The sequence below is a fragment of the Falco biarmicus genome, chromosome 13 (assembly GCF_023638135.1).
Source record: "Falco biarmicus isolate bFalBia1 chromosome 13, bFalBia1.pri, whole genome shotgun sequence".
In the NCBI taxonomy this organism is placed as follows: domain Eukaryota; kingdom Metazoa; phylum Chordata; class Aves; order Falconiformes; family Falconidae; genus Falco; species Falco biarmicus.
Window position 1 is genome coordinate 17,118,783 of NC_079300.1, and position 18,703 is coordinate 17,137,485.

The 18,703-nt window shown below is 39.0% G+C and overlaps 1 protein-coding gene across 1 annotated transcript in view; it reads left to right on the top strand.

Annotated features, from left to right (window-relative positions):
- The first annotated feature begins 717 nt into the window (after positions 1-717).
- Positions 718-18,703, top strand: part of SLC9A9 (solute carrier family 9 member A9) — a 208,888-nt gene continuing 190,902 nt past the window's right edge. Inside the window, 4 exon segments of the mRNA XM_056358878.1 lie at positions 718-1,088; positions 9,346-9,548; positions 13,517-13,594; positions 14,208-14,284. Coding sequence (XP_056214853.1) covers positions 914-1,088; positions 9,346-9,548; positions 13,517-13,594; positions 14,208-14,284 — 533 coding nt within the window. The 5' untranslated portion in view covers positions 718-913.

Below are 18,703 nucleotides of genomic sequence, written 5' to 3' on the forward strand. Positions count from 1 at the left end.
TTTAGTGAGAAGCTTTTTTTTCCTGATGAAGATGAGAGTTTATTTGTAATTCTCTAGTACAAAACACGTATTGTAGTCTTGAGCTCAGACAGAAAAGTCTCCATGAGTATTAGCTTTAAATAGTAAGACAATTTCTACCTTTTTCCTGGCTTAAATGAGTAATGGAAATGAAAACAGAAAAACAGCAGAAATTATGGAAATTAAATTCCACTGCATTTTACTCTGATAGGAATTTTTAAGTGCTTTTAATTCTAGGTAACTGGACCTTTGCTTTTACAGACATCTCTCAGTCTTCCTGCAGAATCAATACAAGTTCAAGGCCTGAATCTTGAAGTCCTTATTAATTGTTTTGTTTTATTCTTCCATCTTTGCACCAAAGTGCCACCTTTATTCTGTGTTGCTTACATTTAAAAATGAGAAAGAGGAAAAGGTTTCTAAACTCCCCAAATGTCACAAAGATTGACATGCCATTCTTTTCATGTATTTTTTTTCCATCTAAACTATCAAGACGAAAAATAATTTTTTTAGGATTTAGCTTATGCTGTAAACTACAGGAACAAATGTTACGAACACAGACCCATTTACAACAGAATTTTGGAGGTCAGCAGAGCCTGAGCCTTGGACGTGATCTGTGCATCTGCAGCTGGAGCGAGCCTGGTCCAGCAAGGCAACCGCCACGTTAGAAATGCGACGGGGCAGCTTTAAGAGGGAAGCAGGAAGCTGTAACGGGAACCCAGCTGAGCTGGAGCTGGGGCACTTCGCTAGGAGCCTGCAAACGAAACAGATGTGCTTGCTGTGAATTTCTGTAGTATCTGGGCTCTTTGTACCAAAGGTGATAGATAATACTTTCCTTCCTGTGATTATTTTTTTTTCCTTCTTTTATTTTGCACACATTTTCCATAAAGGGAATGAAATGGAGAAGTTGATGAAATATATATCAGTGAAAGATGAAGATCAGTTTTATCATCAGGGAGCTGTGGAGCTGCTAGTCTTTAACTTTCTTCTCATCCTTACAATATTAACTATTTGGTTGTTCAAAAACCATCGATTCCGCTTTCTGCATGAAACTGGAGGAGCTATGCTTTATGGTGAGTATAAATTCCAGTGCCATCTTAACATGGGACTAGTCACATATTTATGATCAGGCACTTGCGATCAAGTGCTGACAAAGCTCAGAAAATGTGCTGAACAAAACGTCATCAGCTCCATAACTGTGCAGGTAAAATAACATTAACAGTATCTCTCGTGAAGTAGCTAGAGGCTGACTGGTTAAAGGAGCAACTGTCTTGGGCTGGTTATCCTCACGATGTGCATGTTATGCTCCTCTGTGGGCAGACAGCCACTGTATGAGATGTTAGGAGTTAAGAAATTTACCGTTTTCAAAAGAATGATGTGTCCTCAGTGAAAGAGACTATTTCATTTGCTTTTTTCCCCATGCTTGTTTTGTTTAAAATTCGAAGGTGTTAGACTAAGGAACCTTGTGGATACAGCCATGTTGTCTAGTTTAAAAGATCTTGAGATTTTTCTTTTGTGCCCTTGAGGAACACACTTTGAAGAATGCTTCTCAAGTCTTCCCTGAATGCTGTCATCATACTGTAATTTCAGTTTGCCTGTGTAGCTCTAATCTTCTTTTATGAAGTTTTGCAATATCGTGTATCACTTTCATGTACAACTTTCTGCATTGTCCGCTATAAGAAGTGCTCACTAGTGTAGTGGTACATACACTGTATGTGTATGTGGTGTAGTGGTATACACTTACACGTACAATGATTTCTCTGTCATTCTCTCTTACTGTTGTTTCACTTTGAGAGAAGTATGCAACTGCCACTTTGTTACCATAAAACACGCATAGGAGGGTAACGCTATCAAAATGGAAGATACAAATAAACAGCTGTCAGCAGCCAGCTAAAGGCCAGCCTGTTTTGATTCATATTCATTCTGTGCACATCGCATGTCCTAGCAGTGTAATACCCCAAACCGGTTATGTTAAGATTGCATATTCTGAAGAATATTTGTTTATCATGGCACCCTGCATGCAAAAATCTCTATGGAGGTTCAGCTGCAAGTCTGCAACAGAAAAGGCAACCGACTCCTACATTTTGAGATAAAAGTCTTCATTTGCTCTTTCCATATCAACTATTTTAAAATTATCTCAGTTTCACAGGACTGCAGCTGAAGATCACAGTGTTCCTTGTGTCCCTTTCAGACTATTTTATTAAAGTAACTGTATGAAATTTCAAGAACACAGGCTATTTCATCATCTTGGCTCGCTTACTATCTTCACAAGTGACTTGATACTTAGAAGGAAAGCAGGTAAACAAGAAACACTTGTATTAAGCCAGTCACTGAACCCTTAACACCTGGGTCTGTGGGATCTCTTAATTCTCACCAGCCTCGCATGTATTTTAAAGTTGTGAAATAGTATTTATTTGGTAACATGCCCTTTTTCCAATCCTGAAATCTGTTGCACATAGAAAACACACTTCAACTGAGTCAGTTGAGACTGAAATACACATCACACGATACTTAGTTAAATGCAATGGCTTTCACTGATTTTTGTTTGTTTTACAGGGTACAAGCTACACAGCATCATGGAGAATACGTTTGCTTATTGCATTTCTATTAGCAATGAAACGGCAATATATTAATTATGATCAACTTTTAAATTATGGCAATGTTTTTCTAATTACATGGATTACATGGGTGACTCTTCTATAGTAGCTTTCTTTATGCAATTGTGCCATTTCCCATGTGCAACTGACAACATTTGCTGAAGATTTAGACAAAAGCCTATCAAAATAGAAATTAAATCTGGGGAAATACAACATTGCACAAACAAACCAGTATTTAATTAGTTTTATCTGTTTTTTGGTTCTGTTTTGCTGCTGGCCTACAACATTATCTGCACATCATAGGGGTAAGCAGGTCATGATATTATTTTGATCAGTTAAGAGACGAGTGCTCCAGCAAGACAGAGATTTTGAATTATTAAAAATGTTCATGAACAAAGGAAACATTCCTCATGATTGGAAACAAACTGTCTATTTAGTCTTGCATTATTTATGGCAACCTTCAAACACAGAAAAAAAGTTTATTCATAGGACCTAAGAAGCTGATTATGCCCTTTCAATCCTTAGAAATTTTGGATATGGGTTTAGGTATCTTTAGCATTGTGGAATAGCAATAATGAAAAGAAAGTGGAATTTCAGAGGTCACGATAGAAGTGTCAGATCAACACGCAGCAACTTCAGGAGAAAATCTTCATGGCACCAGGCACTGACTGTGAGCTAAATCCTGCCCTCTTATTTTTTGCCTTCATTATCAGAACAATTCTGGTTTGTACCCATTTTGTACAAACCAGATGTCTCTGCCCTACAGTTTGCTTTACTCCAGCTCATCAAGCTATTTGTTAGAGTGATAGAAGAACAAGGCCACTTATTTGCAGACTGCAGCCATGGTATGATAGATGGGTCTGTATTCCTTATCAAAGACAGCATGCCATTAGGGGTATAGTGCTGGAAAGGATAAAGTGAAATAAGAGGAAGACCAGGGAAAAAAACCACAACACAGAAATACAAAAACAGGAAGAAGTTTTGCAGTTACTGCAAAGTGCTGATCAGCCACAAACTAAGCACTAGGAACAACCTGATACAAAGTTCTATTTAAAGTATAGAACAAATGAAAGGGATATTTTGGTGGGGTTTTTAGGTCATTTGTTTTGGGTTGGTTTTGTTTTTTGTTTTTTGGGGTTGTGGGTTTGGTTTGGGTTTTTTTGCCTAAGCTTTGCAAGAAAATGCACTTTTAGGCTGAACAGTTCCAGCCAAATAAAGCCCATGCTGGAAAACCATCCATTTAGAAACTTCAAAAACTGAGATGTATTTTTTTTTAAATTAAAGCAATGGTTCAACACCAAATATACCTATAGTTAAATTAAAAAATTTTCTGCAGTTGCAAAGATAAAACCCAAGGCATTTAGCATAACAGGAATTCAACATTATTTCACACACACAAAAAAAAATAATTATGTGTACGTATATACACTCATTTCAAGGTACTTAGCTTGAAATTATTTAAGCACTCCAAATGTTTTGTTTTGACACCAAACTGAAAAAATCACTCACAAACAATGAAGAATACAGACTTACCTGTTTATTCATTCCTTCCTTTGCTTTCCAGTATCTCAGAGGAAAAGTTTCTCTACACACTGTAGCTTGGTTTGACAAACAGACCCCAAATAGTAAACTCAACTTAATTCCTGATCTCTGTATATCAGGGAGGCAGGTGGATATGAAAAAGTAACTTCGTGCCACCCAGAAATGGAAGAGCATTTTTATATGCATTATCAGCACAGTTTTCTATACAACAGCATAGTCAAAATCAGTGTGGTAGATTATTTACACAAGCAGTGATGAAAACTGAACAGCACTTTTCTCAGATAGGAGTAGGTGGCCTCTCTTTTAGCACCAGACCCCAGAAGCTGGCCTCTTAGTACTCAGCAATGGACAACTAGACAATAAAAGACTTAAGTGCCTATTTGCCAGCTCCTACAGGGCCTAGTATCTTTAAATACCTCGGTCATAAAACCTTAGATGGCAAATTCCCCACATAATACATAAGCTGGGGGGGAATAGCCAAGAGCTAGCACAATGAAAAACTGAGTGTAAGTACCCAAATTTCTCACCCTCCTCAGAATTTAGGTATCAGGGCTACACAGAGATGCTACCAGTTACCTCTGATTAACAGGCTAAAGCACTCCTGCAGGTAGGCAGCCAGAATTAAACTTTAGGAAAAAAAAAACCTAAACAAAAAAACCTCCCAGCAACAACTCACCAGGGTAATCTGTGCCTTTTATCTGCTGGGTTAATTAGTAACTTCAGTTGAAATTGATCTCAGCTTGAATAGTTCTTACCCCTAGGGAACGTGTGGTACCCATTGGGGCGGAGGTAAGGCTGCTTGAAGATGTGCCTGCCTTCAGAGTGGTGCTCTGTGGGGTTGGATGGTCACACTGGAGGGAAAACGCAAAAGGAATGAAAGACAGAACACGATCACTGTAGCACCCACAAGAAATGGCTCTGTGTTGTAGTGGTTGGAGAAGCTTACTGAAAACTTGAGGGAACTGGAAGGTCCACCAGTCCTTTTTGCTCTCCTTCCTTCCAGTGGTTCAGCTCCCCTCAGCAGTGGGAAAGCCGGCTCACAGGAGCCCTCCCACAGCCTCCTCTGAGCATCCCATGCAGCGCTGTTTGGAAGTGAGGCACCGTCAGAGTTCTCGGTTCAGCTTTGGTGGAGGTGTCTAATGATTAGGCAATATGATTTTTACACCTCCTAAATCCATTATGTCTCTTGCGTGAAACAACTGTAGTTCCCTTCTGATTGTGTGTTCTGGCTATCCCTAATTCTCAAAGGCAGCAATGGATGTAGCAAGTCCCAGAAACCGGCGTCTCTAGCCCTCAGTGAAACAGAGCACTTCATAGGCCTCCTGACTACAACATCCGCAGTGATGAAAGATTGTCAGGATTCAGGGGAAAAAGTAGGAAAACCATGATCAGGGCAGAAGCTGACATTTTATAGTAGGCTGATAAAGAATATTTAAATGAACTATGAAGAATGTTTCAGAAGATACATTACAAAAGCACGATTTCAGTTTGGAAGGGAAAATAGTAGAAAGGAGAGTACATTATGCACCTATTTAAAAATTAATTATTTCCATTAGAATATGATCTACATTCCCAAATTCTGTCATGAAAGAAATGTTATATAATGATTTAAAGCAGAAAGCACATTCCATAAATGATACACCTACTAAAATATTAAATACACTCTTCCCAGATTTTTAATTCACTGGGGGGTTTATATAGGGTCTTTGGCACATTTATTATTACTGAAGGAAGGGTAAGATCCCATCACCTATATTGACTCTTGCAATACAATGCAGCAGTAGCAATTGTCTTTGAACCTTCCATAGAGATTTGAGAATATTATGAATCAACCCATCATTATGTATCCAGTCCACATTTTGTTAAAATTTAACACAATACAGAATTTCCTTAAGAGCTACAAGGACCTCCAAGCCCCATTGATACCCAATTAGAATTGTATTGGAATATATATTATATATATATATATATATATATATAATATTATACAATATATGTAATTAACGTTATATTATATTTTTATATTGGAATATAATGGAATTTCTCCAATATGTGTATGCTGTTGGATACCCTCACAATTTCCTTGTTCTTTTAATATAATTTCATTATTTGTGTGGCTCTGTACATTACTCAGATTGGAACTCCATCAGAGGATAAGATCTAAAGCTAGTAGAAGAAAACTCAAAAGGCAAACTTGAATTCCAGTCATAAATCTCAGTCACCATTGATCTTTATTTCTCTACAGCTACTGTGATCACATTTTTTAAATATTCCTTTTCTGCAAATGGATTAATTTATACTCAAAGGCTGTCTTGCAGGACCAGGATCTACAATATTTGCATTTGTTTCTACTCCAGAAAATTCCTACAGAGGCAGTTTGAGACTACAGCTGAGGATAACGTATCTTCTCAGAATACAGAATAAGAACAGTCCTCTACTTCTAGTCTAAATTTGACACTACAGGTTGAAATAATTTTCTTTTGAATCGTTCAGTGCAATTGCATTACTGTAATTGAGAACATTCATTTTGATTTGTAAAACAATCAAACAGAGTTTAGTTCAAAGTATATGCTAAATTAGCCAATATAACACACATACTAGGAATCTCGGTATTGTAGGACACAGTATCCACCTGGCTGTACAACAGAGACGGTAAAGGCAATGTCAACTGCTTTCCACTGGTCTCCCTTGAGCAGTTCCATGTTGCCATTCTGAAAGTTATTAAGTGCACAAGCCATGTAAACAGTCAAACTTCAAAAGCTAAAAAATAAATCGGAAGAAGAACTCTGAATAGTCAGATTTAAACTATATGGTTTTCGCTCTTTATTCATGATTTTTGAGCTCTCAGTTAAAAATAGTGCTGTTTCCTTAAAGTCTTGTCTTCTGTATGCAGCAAGACTGTTACTTGTACAAATGAGCATGATGCTCAGTGTTGCCAGTATAACAGAAACGAGGCTATTAGAAAACAAGATTACTGTCCTACATAATTCTGGAAGACATAATGTGAAGACCTAAGTACAACTATTCAGAAAAAGGCAGGTTAATATGACAGATGCTATAAACAAGCAGGTAAATATTAGAGACCAGGAAACAGAGCAAGACAAGAAGTTGGGCAAGCACAGAAGAATCATGTCTGGGAAAGATAATGAGGGACATACAGGGAAATTCGGTCAGCAGGCAGAGAGAATTCAGAAGGAAAGAAATAGGAAGTGAAAGAGGAGATGATGGGATAGGTGAACAGGTTGTAACAGCACATTCGTCTAACCAAACACTTCTTTCTCTTGACTACACAAAACCTATTCCCATCTTGTGATCTGATACTGACTCTAGTGAACTGTGTTGCCAAATATTCCTGTTTTTGAAGAGTCTTTTTCTACCAGTGTCCTTGCACAGGCATTGCTGGACATCTGCAAAATATTTCTGTTACCTGAGCTGATAAAGTCTGGTAACAGAAGTGCAAGAGAGGCTATATTTTAAAACACTGAGTGACAGGAATAAATATGGTAACAGAAAAACTGAAAGTTTTTTATTCCAGAGAATGAGAAGAAAACATCAGGTCTTGCCCAGGCATCAAATGAAGTTGAATTTTTAATGTATTTTAAATTTAATTTGAAAATGAAATATGTCGTTCTTCTAGAGGAAATTGAATAAAAATAAGATGAAAACCCTGATAGTTTTAACTAGTGAATGTTTTCCTGGGTTCTGAGACATCATTTCAGACATCTGGGGCTGACCACTGTAGAAGTCATATTTCACAGTAGCACATTCATTGCTTGCTTCCCCTTTCCCATACATGCTTTCTCCTAAAATTTTGAGGAATTCTGTCTTTTACTACAGCTAGGTTTATTATCTGATTTGTCGCACAAATGCTGTATAACTTAAGAAAGTGGCCTTGGGATTCTCTAGTGCTTATCAAAATCCTCTACCATTTAAAGAAAACAACCATATTAAACAATATATAAAAAACAAGCATAAATGCATATGCATACTAAACAAGCAATAGAGCTGTTACTCTGTTGTAGCATCAGTCCAGGAAGCAACAAACTTGCCTTACATGAACTAGAAATCTGCTGTTCAGAGAGTCTCAGTTACAGAAAAATGCAGCAATAATAAAGACATCCTATTTATCTCCCTAGGTATTTATGATCACTTTTATCACCATGGCATCTGATTATTGGATAAAACTTAAACTTCATATTTTTCAGATCCTTATCAGCTATTTCCTGCAATTTAATTTCTTTCTTATCTTTCATCCGTAAGTATATCTGTCTAGATATGTAGATGTCTTCCATCAATATTTAATCTGAGTAGTCTTAGCATTTTATGAATGTGTTCATAATTAGTAACTGTAAAGCTGTGCATCATATAGATGGGACTTAAAGCACATAGGACATAAAAGAAGCATGGAAATTAAATTTGAAACCAAATCCAAGTTTCTGAGGGTGAAAATAATCTCAGTAATGTTATCTGGCTAAATACTGGTCACCCCCCCTGAAGTATTCTTGCAAGCTCCCACTAGAGCCAACAGAAAGACACAGATCCTCCAGAGGACAATTGCAGAAGTACCTTTTCCTCTGTGTTGACTGTAAAGGAAGACAAAATGTCTGTCTTAGATAAAAGTCCTAAATTATAGATAATCAAATCAATTAGTCCCATTCTTAATCTTCCTTTCCTTCTTCCTGCTTTTATTTTCCCATGTTTATACAGTCTCAAAAATAGTGTTCTACAGAAAGCAAAATGTGCCTGAGGATAGTGTCGGAGTTTTTCCCCTATGAATGGTGTAAAATCTCCAAAAGCACAGCTGATTTTCATATGCTCAGTACAACACATTAATTATGCAGGCAGCCCCCTTCTCCAAACCTCTGTTGAAAATGCAGTGAGTGAGCAACTCAGTTAATAACTAAACTAGAATGATTCCAGCAACCAGATCACAAAAATAGGAGTACAACTGAGCATATGTCAAACCAACATCTGTATTCCAATGAAATTATGATGACCATACTTTATGGTCATCCGTGAAGTGTTGAGTGAGGTAGGTGTACCTCTGTGAAGGTGGAAATACTGAGAACATGGCGTCCTAGCTTTAATAGAGTTCATTTTTGTTCAAAACTGTAATTGTGTAGCATCAGATACTAAAAAGTACCTGAATCTCCTTAGTTTTGTTGTTTGTTTTTGTTCTTTTGTTCTCCAGGCCTTGTAATGGGATTAATTATACGATACACGACAAAAGCATCAGATGTTGAAAGCGGAACTGTTTATGAATGTGAAAAGCTGAAATCTGGGCCATCCACTTTACTTATTAATATAACTAATCAGGTCTATGAATATCAATACAAAGGAGAGATCAGCCACCACAATGTCAATGGCCACCAGGGCAATGCAATGCTTCAAAAGGTAAAACCTATGTTGTTTTTGCTCTGAACTGTGTAAGATATTTCTTTTATTTACACCCTTGAGAGTGGAAAACATTTCAAGCTAAAATGTGACAGAGAGAGAGAGAGGCTATTCTGAATTTAGGGTGAGAAGAGAACAGGAAAGGAAGCGAGGTGTGGTAGAAGCCTGACCATCACATAGCATACGTCTGGCTATAGCTGCCTGAACTCTTTTAGATGACAATCCCACATCCTGCAGACACCGAGTTCACTTGCTGATTCAGCTGTTACCTCGGACTCATCACCACCAAAACCTTAGAAGCCGCACTGATAACTTTACTTGTTCTCTCTTTTAAAAGTGACTTGCTCTGGCAGCATAATGCAAGGGAGGTTTACCTCTTGTGTGCAGCAGAGGTAACGACATGTTACAAAATATAAACTTGTATATATGTAATCTTCCACAGATGTGCGTGTGTGTGCGGGGGGGGGGGGGGGGGGGGGGGGGGGTTATAACACTTAAAATTTTGTGTTACAATGTTCTCATACATTCACTCACTACCGCAGGGCTTTCACTGGCTGATCCCAAGCTTGGCAGACAGCATTGCGGCAATTCAGGCTGGATGCAAAAAGGGAAGTGTAGGGGGAAGTTCAGTCTTATACAATGTCATGGCCTTTTCTGTTTTCCAGTGTATAACAATTAAAATATTTTACATTAGTATAGTCTTTCCCCACTCTTGCAATATTTACTTCTGTAACATTCACTTACTTAAAAAAGAGCAGCAATTTAAAGAACTCATGAATGCAGAGGGACTTTCTGAAACCTGGATTTTATGCTCAGACATCACATATACACATGAAGCTTCTAAGCCTTTGCCAGTCCTTTTTGACAGTATCGCAATATAGTATTTTGCTTTTTCTCAAGTATTTTTGCGTATCTAGCACAGTAATACATGTTCCTGTGTATTATAGTGGTTATCATTATAAAACCTTTTAAGTTATGTTAGAATGTACACTGGGGAACTCAGCAGAACTAGGATTTAACCATCTGCTCAAATTCCTTGCTGACACACCACTGTGTGCCTATTATTACTGCCAGATCCTTGCTGTTCTCAGAAAGAACTGGGCTGTCAAGGACTGTTAGAGCTGTGGTGGGTGGAGACAGGAAAATACTGTGGCAGTCAGACCAGTCCGATTTTGCTGAATCTTCATCCTTTTTCCTGCTAGTTGGCTGCAAGAGGTTCGTCTTAGGCAAAGTGTGTGTTGAGTTTCCAAGACATATGTACTAATCCATTACATTTGAACATCTTCATCAAACTTGGTACTCTAAAGCTGACTTGTGTATGAGAAAGGAGCACTAACTCCCACAGAAGATTCTGTTGCCCTTACAGGGATTGCCCAATCTTTCTTCTATAGTCTCACTTTGCTGGAAGATTCATAAGAGTCTCGACTGTGAATTGTGCATTTCTCAATATTGCTGGAGAGGCCTCAGTCTGTCTGGGATTTTCACTCCTTTTTCCTTTAAAATTATTTGGCAAATATCCTCTTAAAAAGAATTTATTTTTTTTTTAAAAGAGGAAAGAGGGAGGAATTCAACAGTATTTAGGAGACAATAACAATGCCTGGCAGTCTTCCTGACTGGCAAAAGGACTAACATAAAAACCAGAAAACAGCATCAGACCATGCTCTGGTTTTTGTGCAACTATAATTCACTTGACCTCAGTATAAGAGTTTACTAAGTGCATTTATCAGAAAGAATAGGCTGTGCCATGACTTACAAATGTGTATACTTTAGAACACGGTTTTAAAAAATAAAACATGCAGTCAGGATTTTTAATGTCTATGGAAAAAATGTTTTAATGTATTTGTTGAATTAATTCCAAAATTAACATTTGAGGCTGTTAGTTCATAAGTGAAGAAAATCCTTATTCTACCATGTTTTCAATGAAGTTACCAACACAACTGAATTTGCTGGCATATTATTTGCCAACTAGTTTTTTTCAACTTTATAATTCAAAGTAAGCAGAATGGAAAAAAAGGCTGAGCTCTCGCTTCCTGTTTATCAAATCAAGCTATGTGTTAGTAAGAAGACAGAAGTAATTTTGTAGGTCGGTCTTACTCTTCTGAAGCTAAATAATTAATCTAGAACACTGTAGCCTTAAAATATCACTTTATCTCAACAAAAGAGCTGCAAGCTTTTGCATTAATTACACCCTGTCTCTTTTAAAAGGATTGGTATAATATAGGCTGCTGACAGAGCAGTAAACAGTACACAGGCTTATTAATTTTATTTTTCTCCAGCAATGCTGTGGTTTTAAACAGGATTCTATTTTACTGGAGGTTTGTAATGAATTGCAGTGACTGAACATTGTCCTTGGTCTCTCTCCGTGCCTGAATTTGAAAGCAAATATGAACAGTGTACCGACAACAGCTGGAATAAGAACTTTATCCCTTGTCTAACATCATCCTCATTCTAGCATTACTTTAAAAAAAATAATGGGTACTTTATAAACTGTTTCTGGCTGTTGTAGAAATAAAAATGTGTGTTTTGCATAAACAGGGCTGACATTGCACAGGCATTTGAGTGTAACAAACTGCCTGACAGAGGATGAAGTGGTGTCTGCTGCTGTGCCAGCCGGTGGCTTGGAACAGGAACCACAGGGGGACTAACCCAGTAGCATACCATCAGTTCTGAAAGCAAAGAGCACTTCAGCGATGTCTTTGCAGAAAATCCAGTTAATCTTCAGAGAATTGCTGAATCTACTTCTTAGTTTACTGAGGATACAAGGAAACCCCTTTGCCAATAAAACAGATACAAGACAAGTAGGCAACAGGACAGCGTCGGTGCCTCTCAGATTTTGTGACACAAGGGGTACGTTGCATCTTCAGTAACACAGAGACAGACATCACCAGAAGAAAATTACAGCTTCATTGCCATGCCAATATGGCTTATGGTGTCAGCACATATAGAAATAGAAAAAAAAGCAAGGAACTGAGGATGTTACTGGTAAATTAGTCAAGCTGCTAATAATTAAGGCCATCACAAAACCCTCAGATTGAAATCTGGAAGAAAAGGCTTATGCCATTTGTGAATGTTATGTCTGTGTAGGCAGTCCTTCTGCCAAAAAGGACAACTTGTGCTTTGCAAAACTTACATTTTCATAGGATGCAGAAATAGCTAGTTATTGTGGAGAATCTAGAGCTTGTTTTGTTGCAGTCAGGCCAAAATGGATTGCCTGGACTGGACCAATTATACTTTACAAGATGTGTTACAACAGAAATGAAGCTAGTGAAGCAGTCAGCAGATTTACTGAGAAACTTTAAGACAGTAAAAAGCTATGCTGGCAGGTTAGCAGAGCTGATAGTACAATTGTAGTTTAATGAGTTATGTCGCATCTGAGCTACATTACCTAGCCATATGCAATGTTCCTTGCCTGCTGAAAATGTGATATAAAATATATTTTTGATCACTTTGGGGTTAACTCAGGTGAAGTAAGCAAGATTAGCAAGCTCTGACTGTGCCTAAATAGATATACTTCAAAGGAAACATTATGCTGGTTTTGGTAGTGCAGGCCTTTTCTTTTATCACCATTCTGTATGTGGGGAACTGAAGCTCAGCACTGATGATGTGTCTTCCCTGAAACTGAACAAGAAGTCCATGACTGATCCAGGAATTAATCCATGGGACTGTCAAGTTGGATGTCTGGTAGTGCAGATGCTATCACAGGGAATACTGCTTGTATGTGCTCCCCGTAAAGCAGTGCATAGCTGATTTCCTTCTGTAAGGAATGTTTTTCAAGTACTATTCTAGATATATATAAGCAGTAAGGAGCTACACACTGATACTTGTAAGAAAACAGCTGAGTAACATTCTGGCCTGCAGACATTGAAGCTGATCCAGAGATTAATCCTGATAAGAAGTTACAATCAAAGTCTATTCTATCCAATTAAATGATTATTTGTCCTTACTCTCTCTTTTTTCCTTTCCGGCAGATGACATTTGATCCTTCCATCTTCTTCAATATTTTGTTGCCACCCATTATATTTCATGCTGGATATAGTTTAAAAAAGGTATGAGTCTCTTTCTTGTATTACAAAAGTGGCTGAATGTGATTGCTACTTTGTAGATCCAACAGGCCAGTGACAGAGCAGAGTTGGTTAACAATTATATTGCATGGGAAGAACTTGACAGGAATGGAAGAAAATGAAAGATGCATGGACCTCATTCTGCTCCCTTTCTGCATCTGTGCAAAGATTTGATCGCGCAGTTAATAACACTTGGGCATTCCTGTTTTTAGAAGAGACCACTTCAAATCTGGTGACACTGCACGTAGGCAGCAGCCTACCTGTGGTTTGTATAGTGCACAATCAGGACGTTATTCAAGGGATGGGATTACAACAGTCTTTGCATCAGATACTTTCAATGTGAACTTCTGTTATGATCCTGAACCATTTGGCCACATACATAAAAGGGAGAATTTTGATGGCATTCCAGCAGGCCAAAAATTAATCATCTGAAATTGTATTTTCCAAAATAACTGAAGTAGACTATGTTGTTTCATCTTATATTTGAGGTACAGGTTGTAACAAAAATGGCACTTCTAGGTACAGTGTTTCAACTTGGTCTGAATGTTCTTTCATTGACTATATCACAAAGCACTTCTTTTCAAACTTGCCTCCCCAGAGACATTTTTTTCGTAACTTAGGATCAATTTTAACCTACGCCTTTTTGGGAACTGCCATCTCCTGCATTGTCATAGGGTAAGTTAATGCCTTCTGCTATTATTGCTCAAGTCATTATTAGTGCTTGGTATTTTTTTCAGCTAAAAACTAAACTTTAAAAAGAATTGTAGATCCTGCATGGTCAATACACTTCACAACTTGTGTAACAGATAAAGTAATTCCTTATCGGGGAATGCTGAGGTGGAAAAGGCAAAATTATTGGGTAGTGAGAACTGTCCAGGGCATACAGGAAATTGTGTCCTTGATTTCTGGTCTGTGACTGATGTAAGCATGAACTGTTTTCTACAACCCTGTAGCTTTAACCACCTGTCCTGAGACACAGAACCATTCTCTTGAATGAAATTCCATGCTTCTAACTAGAATTCCTTCAACAGGAGAGCAGATGTATAATGGAAAAGGAAGGCCTTCAAATCTCAAAAGGGGGAAGAACAGATACCTAGTAGCATATATGTAAAATAACTGGAGTAATTTCAAAGGCTAAGTGAAACTTTTATTTGAAGGTTACATAAAAAGCCTCAATCTGGAACGATGTGTGAATTTAGCCTGGGAATGACTCAATGGCTTCTGCAGAAAAACAGGAAGGGAAAAAAGCAGAACTCTTCTTGTGCGTCCTTTCACTTGTCGTAGAGTCCTGGCTTCAGCTGGGATAAATTTTCTCCTTGGTGGCTAGTGCAGTGCTGTGTTTTGGATTTGGTGTGGGAACAGCATGGTTGGGGACTTTCTGGTTTCTCAGGCCTTGCCAGCGGGAGGGCTGGAGGGGCACGGGAAATTGGGAGGGGACACAACCAGGAAAGCTGACATGGACTGGCCAAAGAGGTGTTCATACCATGGGACATCATGCTCGGTCTATGAACTGGGGCGGTGTTAGCTGGGGCTGCCAGTCATTTCTGGGGGACCGGCTGGGCATCGGTCAGTGGGCAGTGAGCAGCTGCATCATGCATCACTAGTTTTCTTTTCTCCCTTGCCTTCAGATTTCATTCCTGTCCCCTTCTCCCTCCTTTTCATTATAACTGTTATTATTATTATTATTGTTCTTTTTTATTATTATTTCAATTATTAAATTGTTCTTATCTCAACCGTCAAGTTTTACATTCCTTTCCAATGCTTCTCCCCACCCCTGTGGGTGAGGGGGAAGTGAGGAAGCAGCTGCGTGGTACTTAATTACAGGCTGAGGTTAAACCACAACACATTTAGACATTTCTCTCCTGTAAACCAATTGCTCATAGCTCTGTGAGACTGCAGAAAAGCAGTAGGGCTTTCCAGCCCAGTGATGCTCTTACACATGCATTTGGTTTATGAGCTCTAACATGTGTCATTGCCTTTGTAAATGGAAAACATCAGAGCAGCTTTGATAAGCTTGTTAGAAGAAACACACTGAGTTTAGCCTAAATTCCAAATACTTTCATTCTTATATTCATGTTATTTTATCTAAAACAGAATAAATGCAGATAGAATCTACTACAGAAAGTTCCTACTAGGAACAAAGCCTACTAGCAGTTCAGAGTTCAAGCCCGTAGTCAGGGATAAGGATCCAAAGGAAACCCTAAGGAAGAGGAGTAAACACTGAGCAGCACGGGGACTTGTGCTGTTTTCCATACAAACCCACAACCCCCACTGAAATCACTGCAGAGAAGGCAGTAATATATTCAGAATAGGGCTTCCACGAACGTGGAGCGTGTTTGCATAATGTATATGTCAGGATAAGACTGAGATAATGAATGCATGAAGAAGAAAGATGATACAAAAACTTTACTAAGAAAATTGAAATTAAGTCCTAAAAGGAAAACTTGTCCTAAGAGAGAAGGGATGAAGAGCTATAGTTGTTGTTACAAAAGAAAGGACAGAACCCTGAGTTACTTCTGGACTGCGTTGCTGTAGACAGCTATTTTGTGCATAGGTAGGATTAAGCATTGTGCTTACTTTTTATTATATATGCACAACACATATACATGTACATCAACATAGACAGGCATAGGCTGTATCTGCAGCCTCTCATCTGGGGCTGTGCTCTTTCTGCCTGAGTGAATTACGAAGCGCCCCATCGTGAACTCCTCCTGTGGGGTTTGCTGTAGGGACAGGGTACAGCCTATAACGAAGAAGGACGAGGCTTCTCTTTGTAAACCAGAAACAGCTGGGAAACATTGTCAATAAAGAACAGGAACATCATTTGTATTGTTGCAAGCTCTTAAGAGCGCGAAGTTGCCATGGAACAAACTGATATAATGGTGCCTGTCTCCTCTTTGTAAATCTTTGCTTTTGTGTGAAAGGCTGTCTTCTGGCATCAGGAAAGAGGAACTGTGTGGAATTTGAGTGAAAAGGCGATAATCAGATATTCCCACTGAGGGCAGGGGAAGGAGGGGTAAGAGGGATTGTTTTTTCTTAGTTAAGGCAGTGCTGAAATGTAATCGCTTTCAGCTGAATGTCGCTGTAAGAAACGCCTGCCCATGCTAGCTGTAATCCTGTCCTCAGCCACTCCAGCAAGTTATAGCAGTTCCCAAGCTCTCCCAGCTAGGCCAAATGATGCCCTTCGCACCAAGTCTGACCAGCAAGGATCCATGATCCATGCAGAGAGGTCCCATGAGGGAAAGGAGAACATCCCCCACTCCAAGCCATATTCACTTTGAAAAATTCCTGAAGTTGTCCCTTCATGGTGAACAACAGCCTGCTGACTGGGTCTGCATGATGTAAGATCACGTAAGATCCGGACTCTCAACCGGTCTTTTCTCTGCCCGTGGTTCCAGCTTCCTGTCCCCTGAAGAACAGTGTGGATGATCAGTGGGACAGCTCTTTACTCCTAGGGAAAATCATAGAGATCTTTCAGCAGCCTTCCCTGATACAGGTGGGCAGCCTCTTGCTGTAGCAGACTACTTGAGTTTCACAGACTTAGAGAATAATCTAGGTTGGAAACGTTGACTGGACATCTGCAGTCCAACTTCCTAATAAATATGTGAATGGCTTCAAATTTAAATCCGGTTGCTTGGGGCCCCATCCAGATGAGTTTTGAATATCTCCAAGAATGAAAATTCTCACTGGGAAGCCTGTTCTAGTCTTAACCACCCTCACTACAAAGATTCTTTTTCTGTATATCCAACTGAAATTTTCCTTGCTTTTACCTTGTAACCTTTGCCTCCCATCCTTTCACTGTGCACCCCTCTGAAGGTGGCCTCATCTCTAATAGCCACCAATTAGCTGAAGATGGCAGTTACCTCCCCTCCTAGTTACAGGAGAAAGCGAAGCTGCTTTTCTCCAAGCTCAGCTCTTTGTCTCTTCTCATACATCATGCCTGTCAGCTCCCTAATTATCTTGGTGGCTCTCTCCTGGACTGTCTCCTATCAGTCTTTCTCATACTGGGGGTCCAAAACTGAACACATTATTCTAGGTGCCACCTCACAAGTGCCAAGAAGAGACTAACTGCTTGCTCACTGCACTTCTACGAATGTGATGTGGTTTGCAGTTAGCCTTCATAGGTGCAGTTATGAAGTCCACTTCTGACTCATGCTCAACTTGCTATCCTCCAGGACTCCAGGGGGTTTCTGCACACAGCTATGTAGCCAGCCATGCTCCTGCATGACCTTTGCACAGGGTAATTCCATCTTTGCAATATGTATCTGGATATTAGCTATGTGCTGATGACTGACTGTAAGCTGAAGCAGTACTGAGCTGATGCTACTTGGTGAGCCCATGAAAACTAGGCTGCTGAAAAATTAAATGAACATCCACACTGTTTTGTTTTTTCTTTTTTTATCTTTTAGAAGAAGCAGGGAGAAGGGCCAAACTTCAGCTTCTGCAAGGAATAGTGTTCTCTTCCCTCAGATTTTATTTTGCTATCTGGAAGATTATATGCTATCTGATGGGATGCATCTTCCAGAATTGATGCCTATGATAGATATTGTCAATTTTGATAATGGAAGAGTGCTCAAGTATTTGGAAAAAACTCGACACTATGGTAACAGCCTATCAGAGCAACATGTGAAGTACTGAATGGCAGAGGGGGTAGAAAGATTTGCATTGACACACACACAAACACACACTCCCCCTTGAAACATCTTGACTTCATAGATCAGCATTCTCAGTGCCAGCCAGCACCAAGATGCCTATGCATAGGAGCACTGACATCATAAAGTTGGCCTTATCCGTGATTTTTTATTTGGTTTCACTTGGGTTCTTGCAAATTGCAATGCCAAAACCACATTTTAGATATTCAGAACGCAGCATGTTTGTACTCACTTACTCATATTTTTCCAGCCTGCCTGGTACATTTGGCAAGACCTGATTTTTCTGGAATTCAAAGCACTCTGAGTGTGCAGCTCAAATAGCAAACGTATTTGCACACAACTCAGGCCAAGTTTGATCTGTCTTTGTGGCTGCAGTGAGAATTTTGCTTGAATAAAGCTAAAACAAAAAAAAGCATCTGGGTCAGAAAAAATAGACAAATTG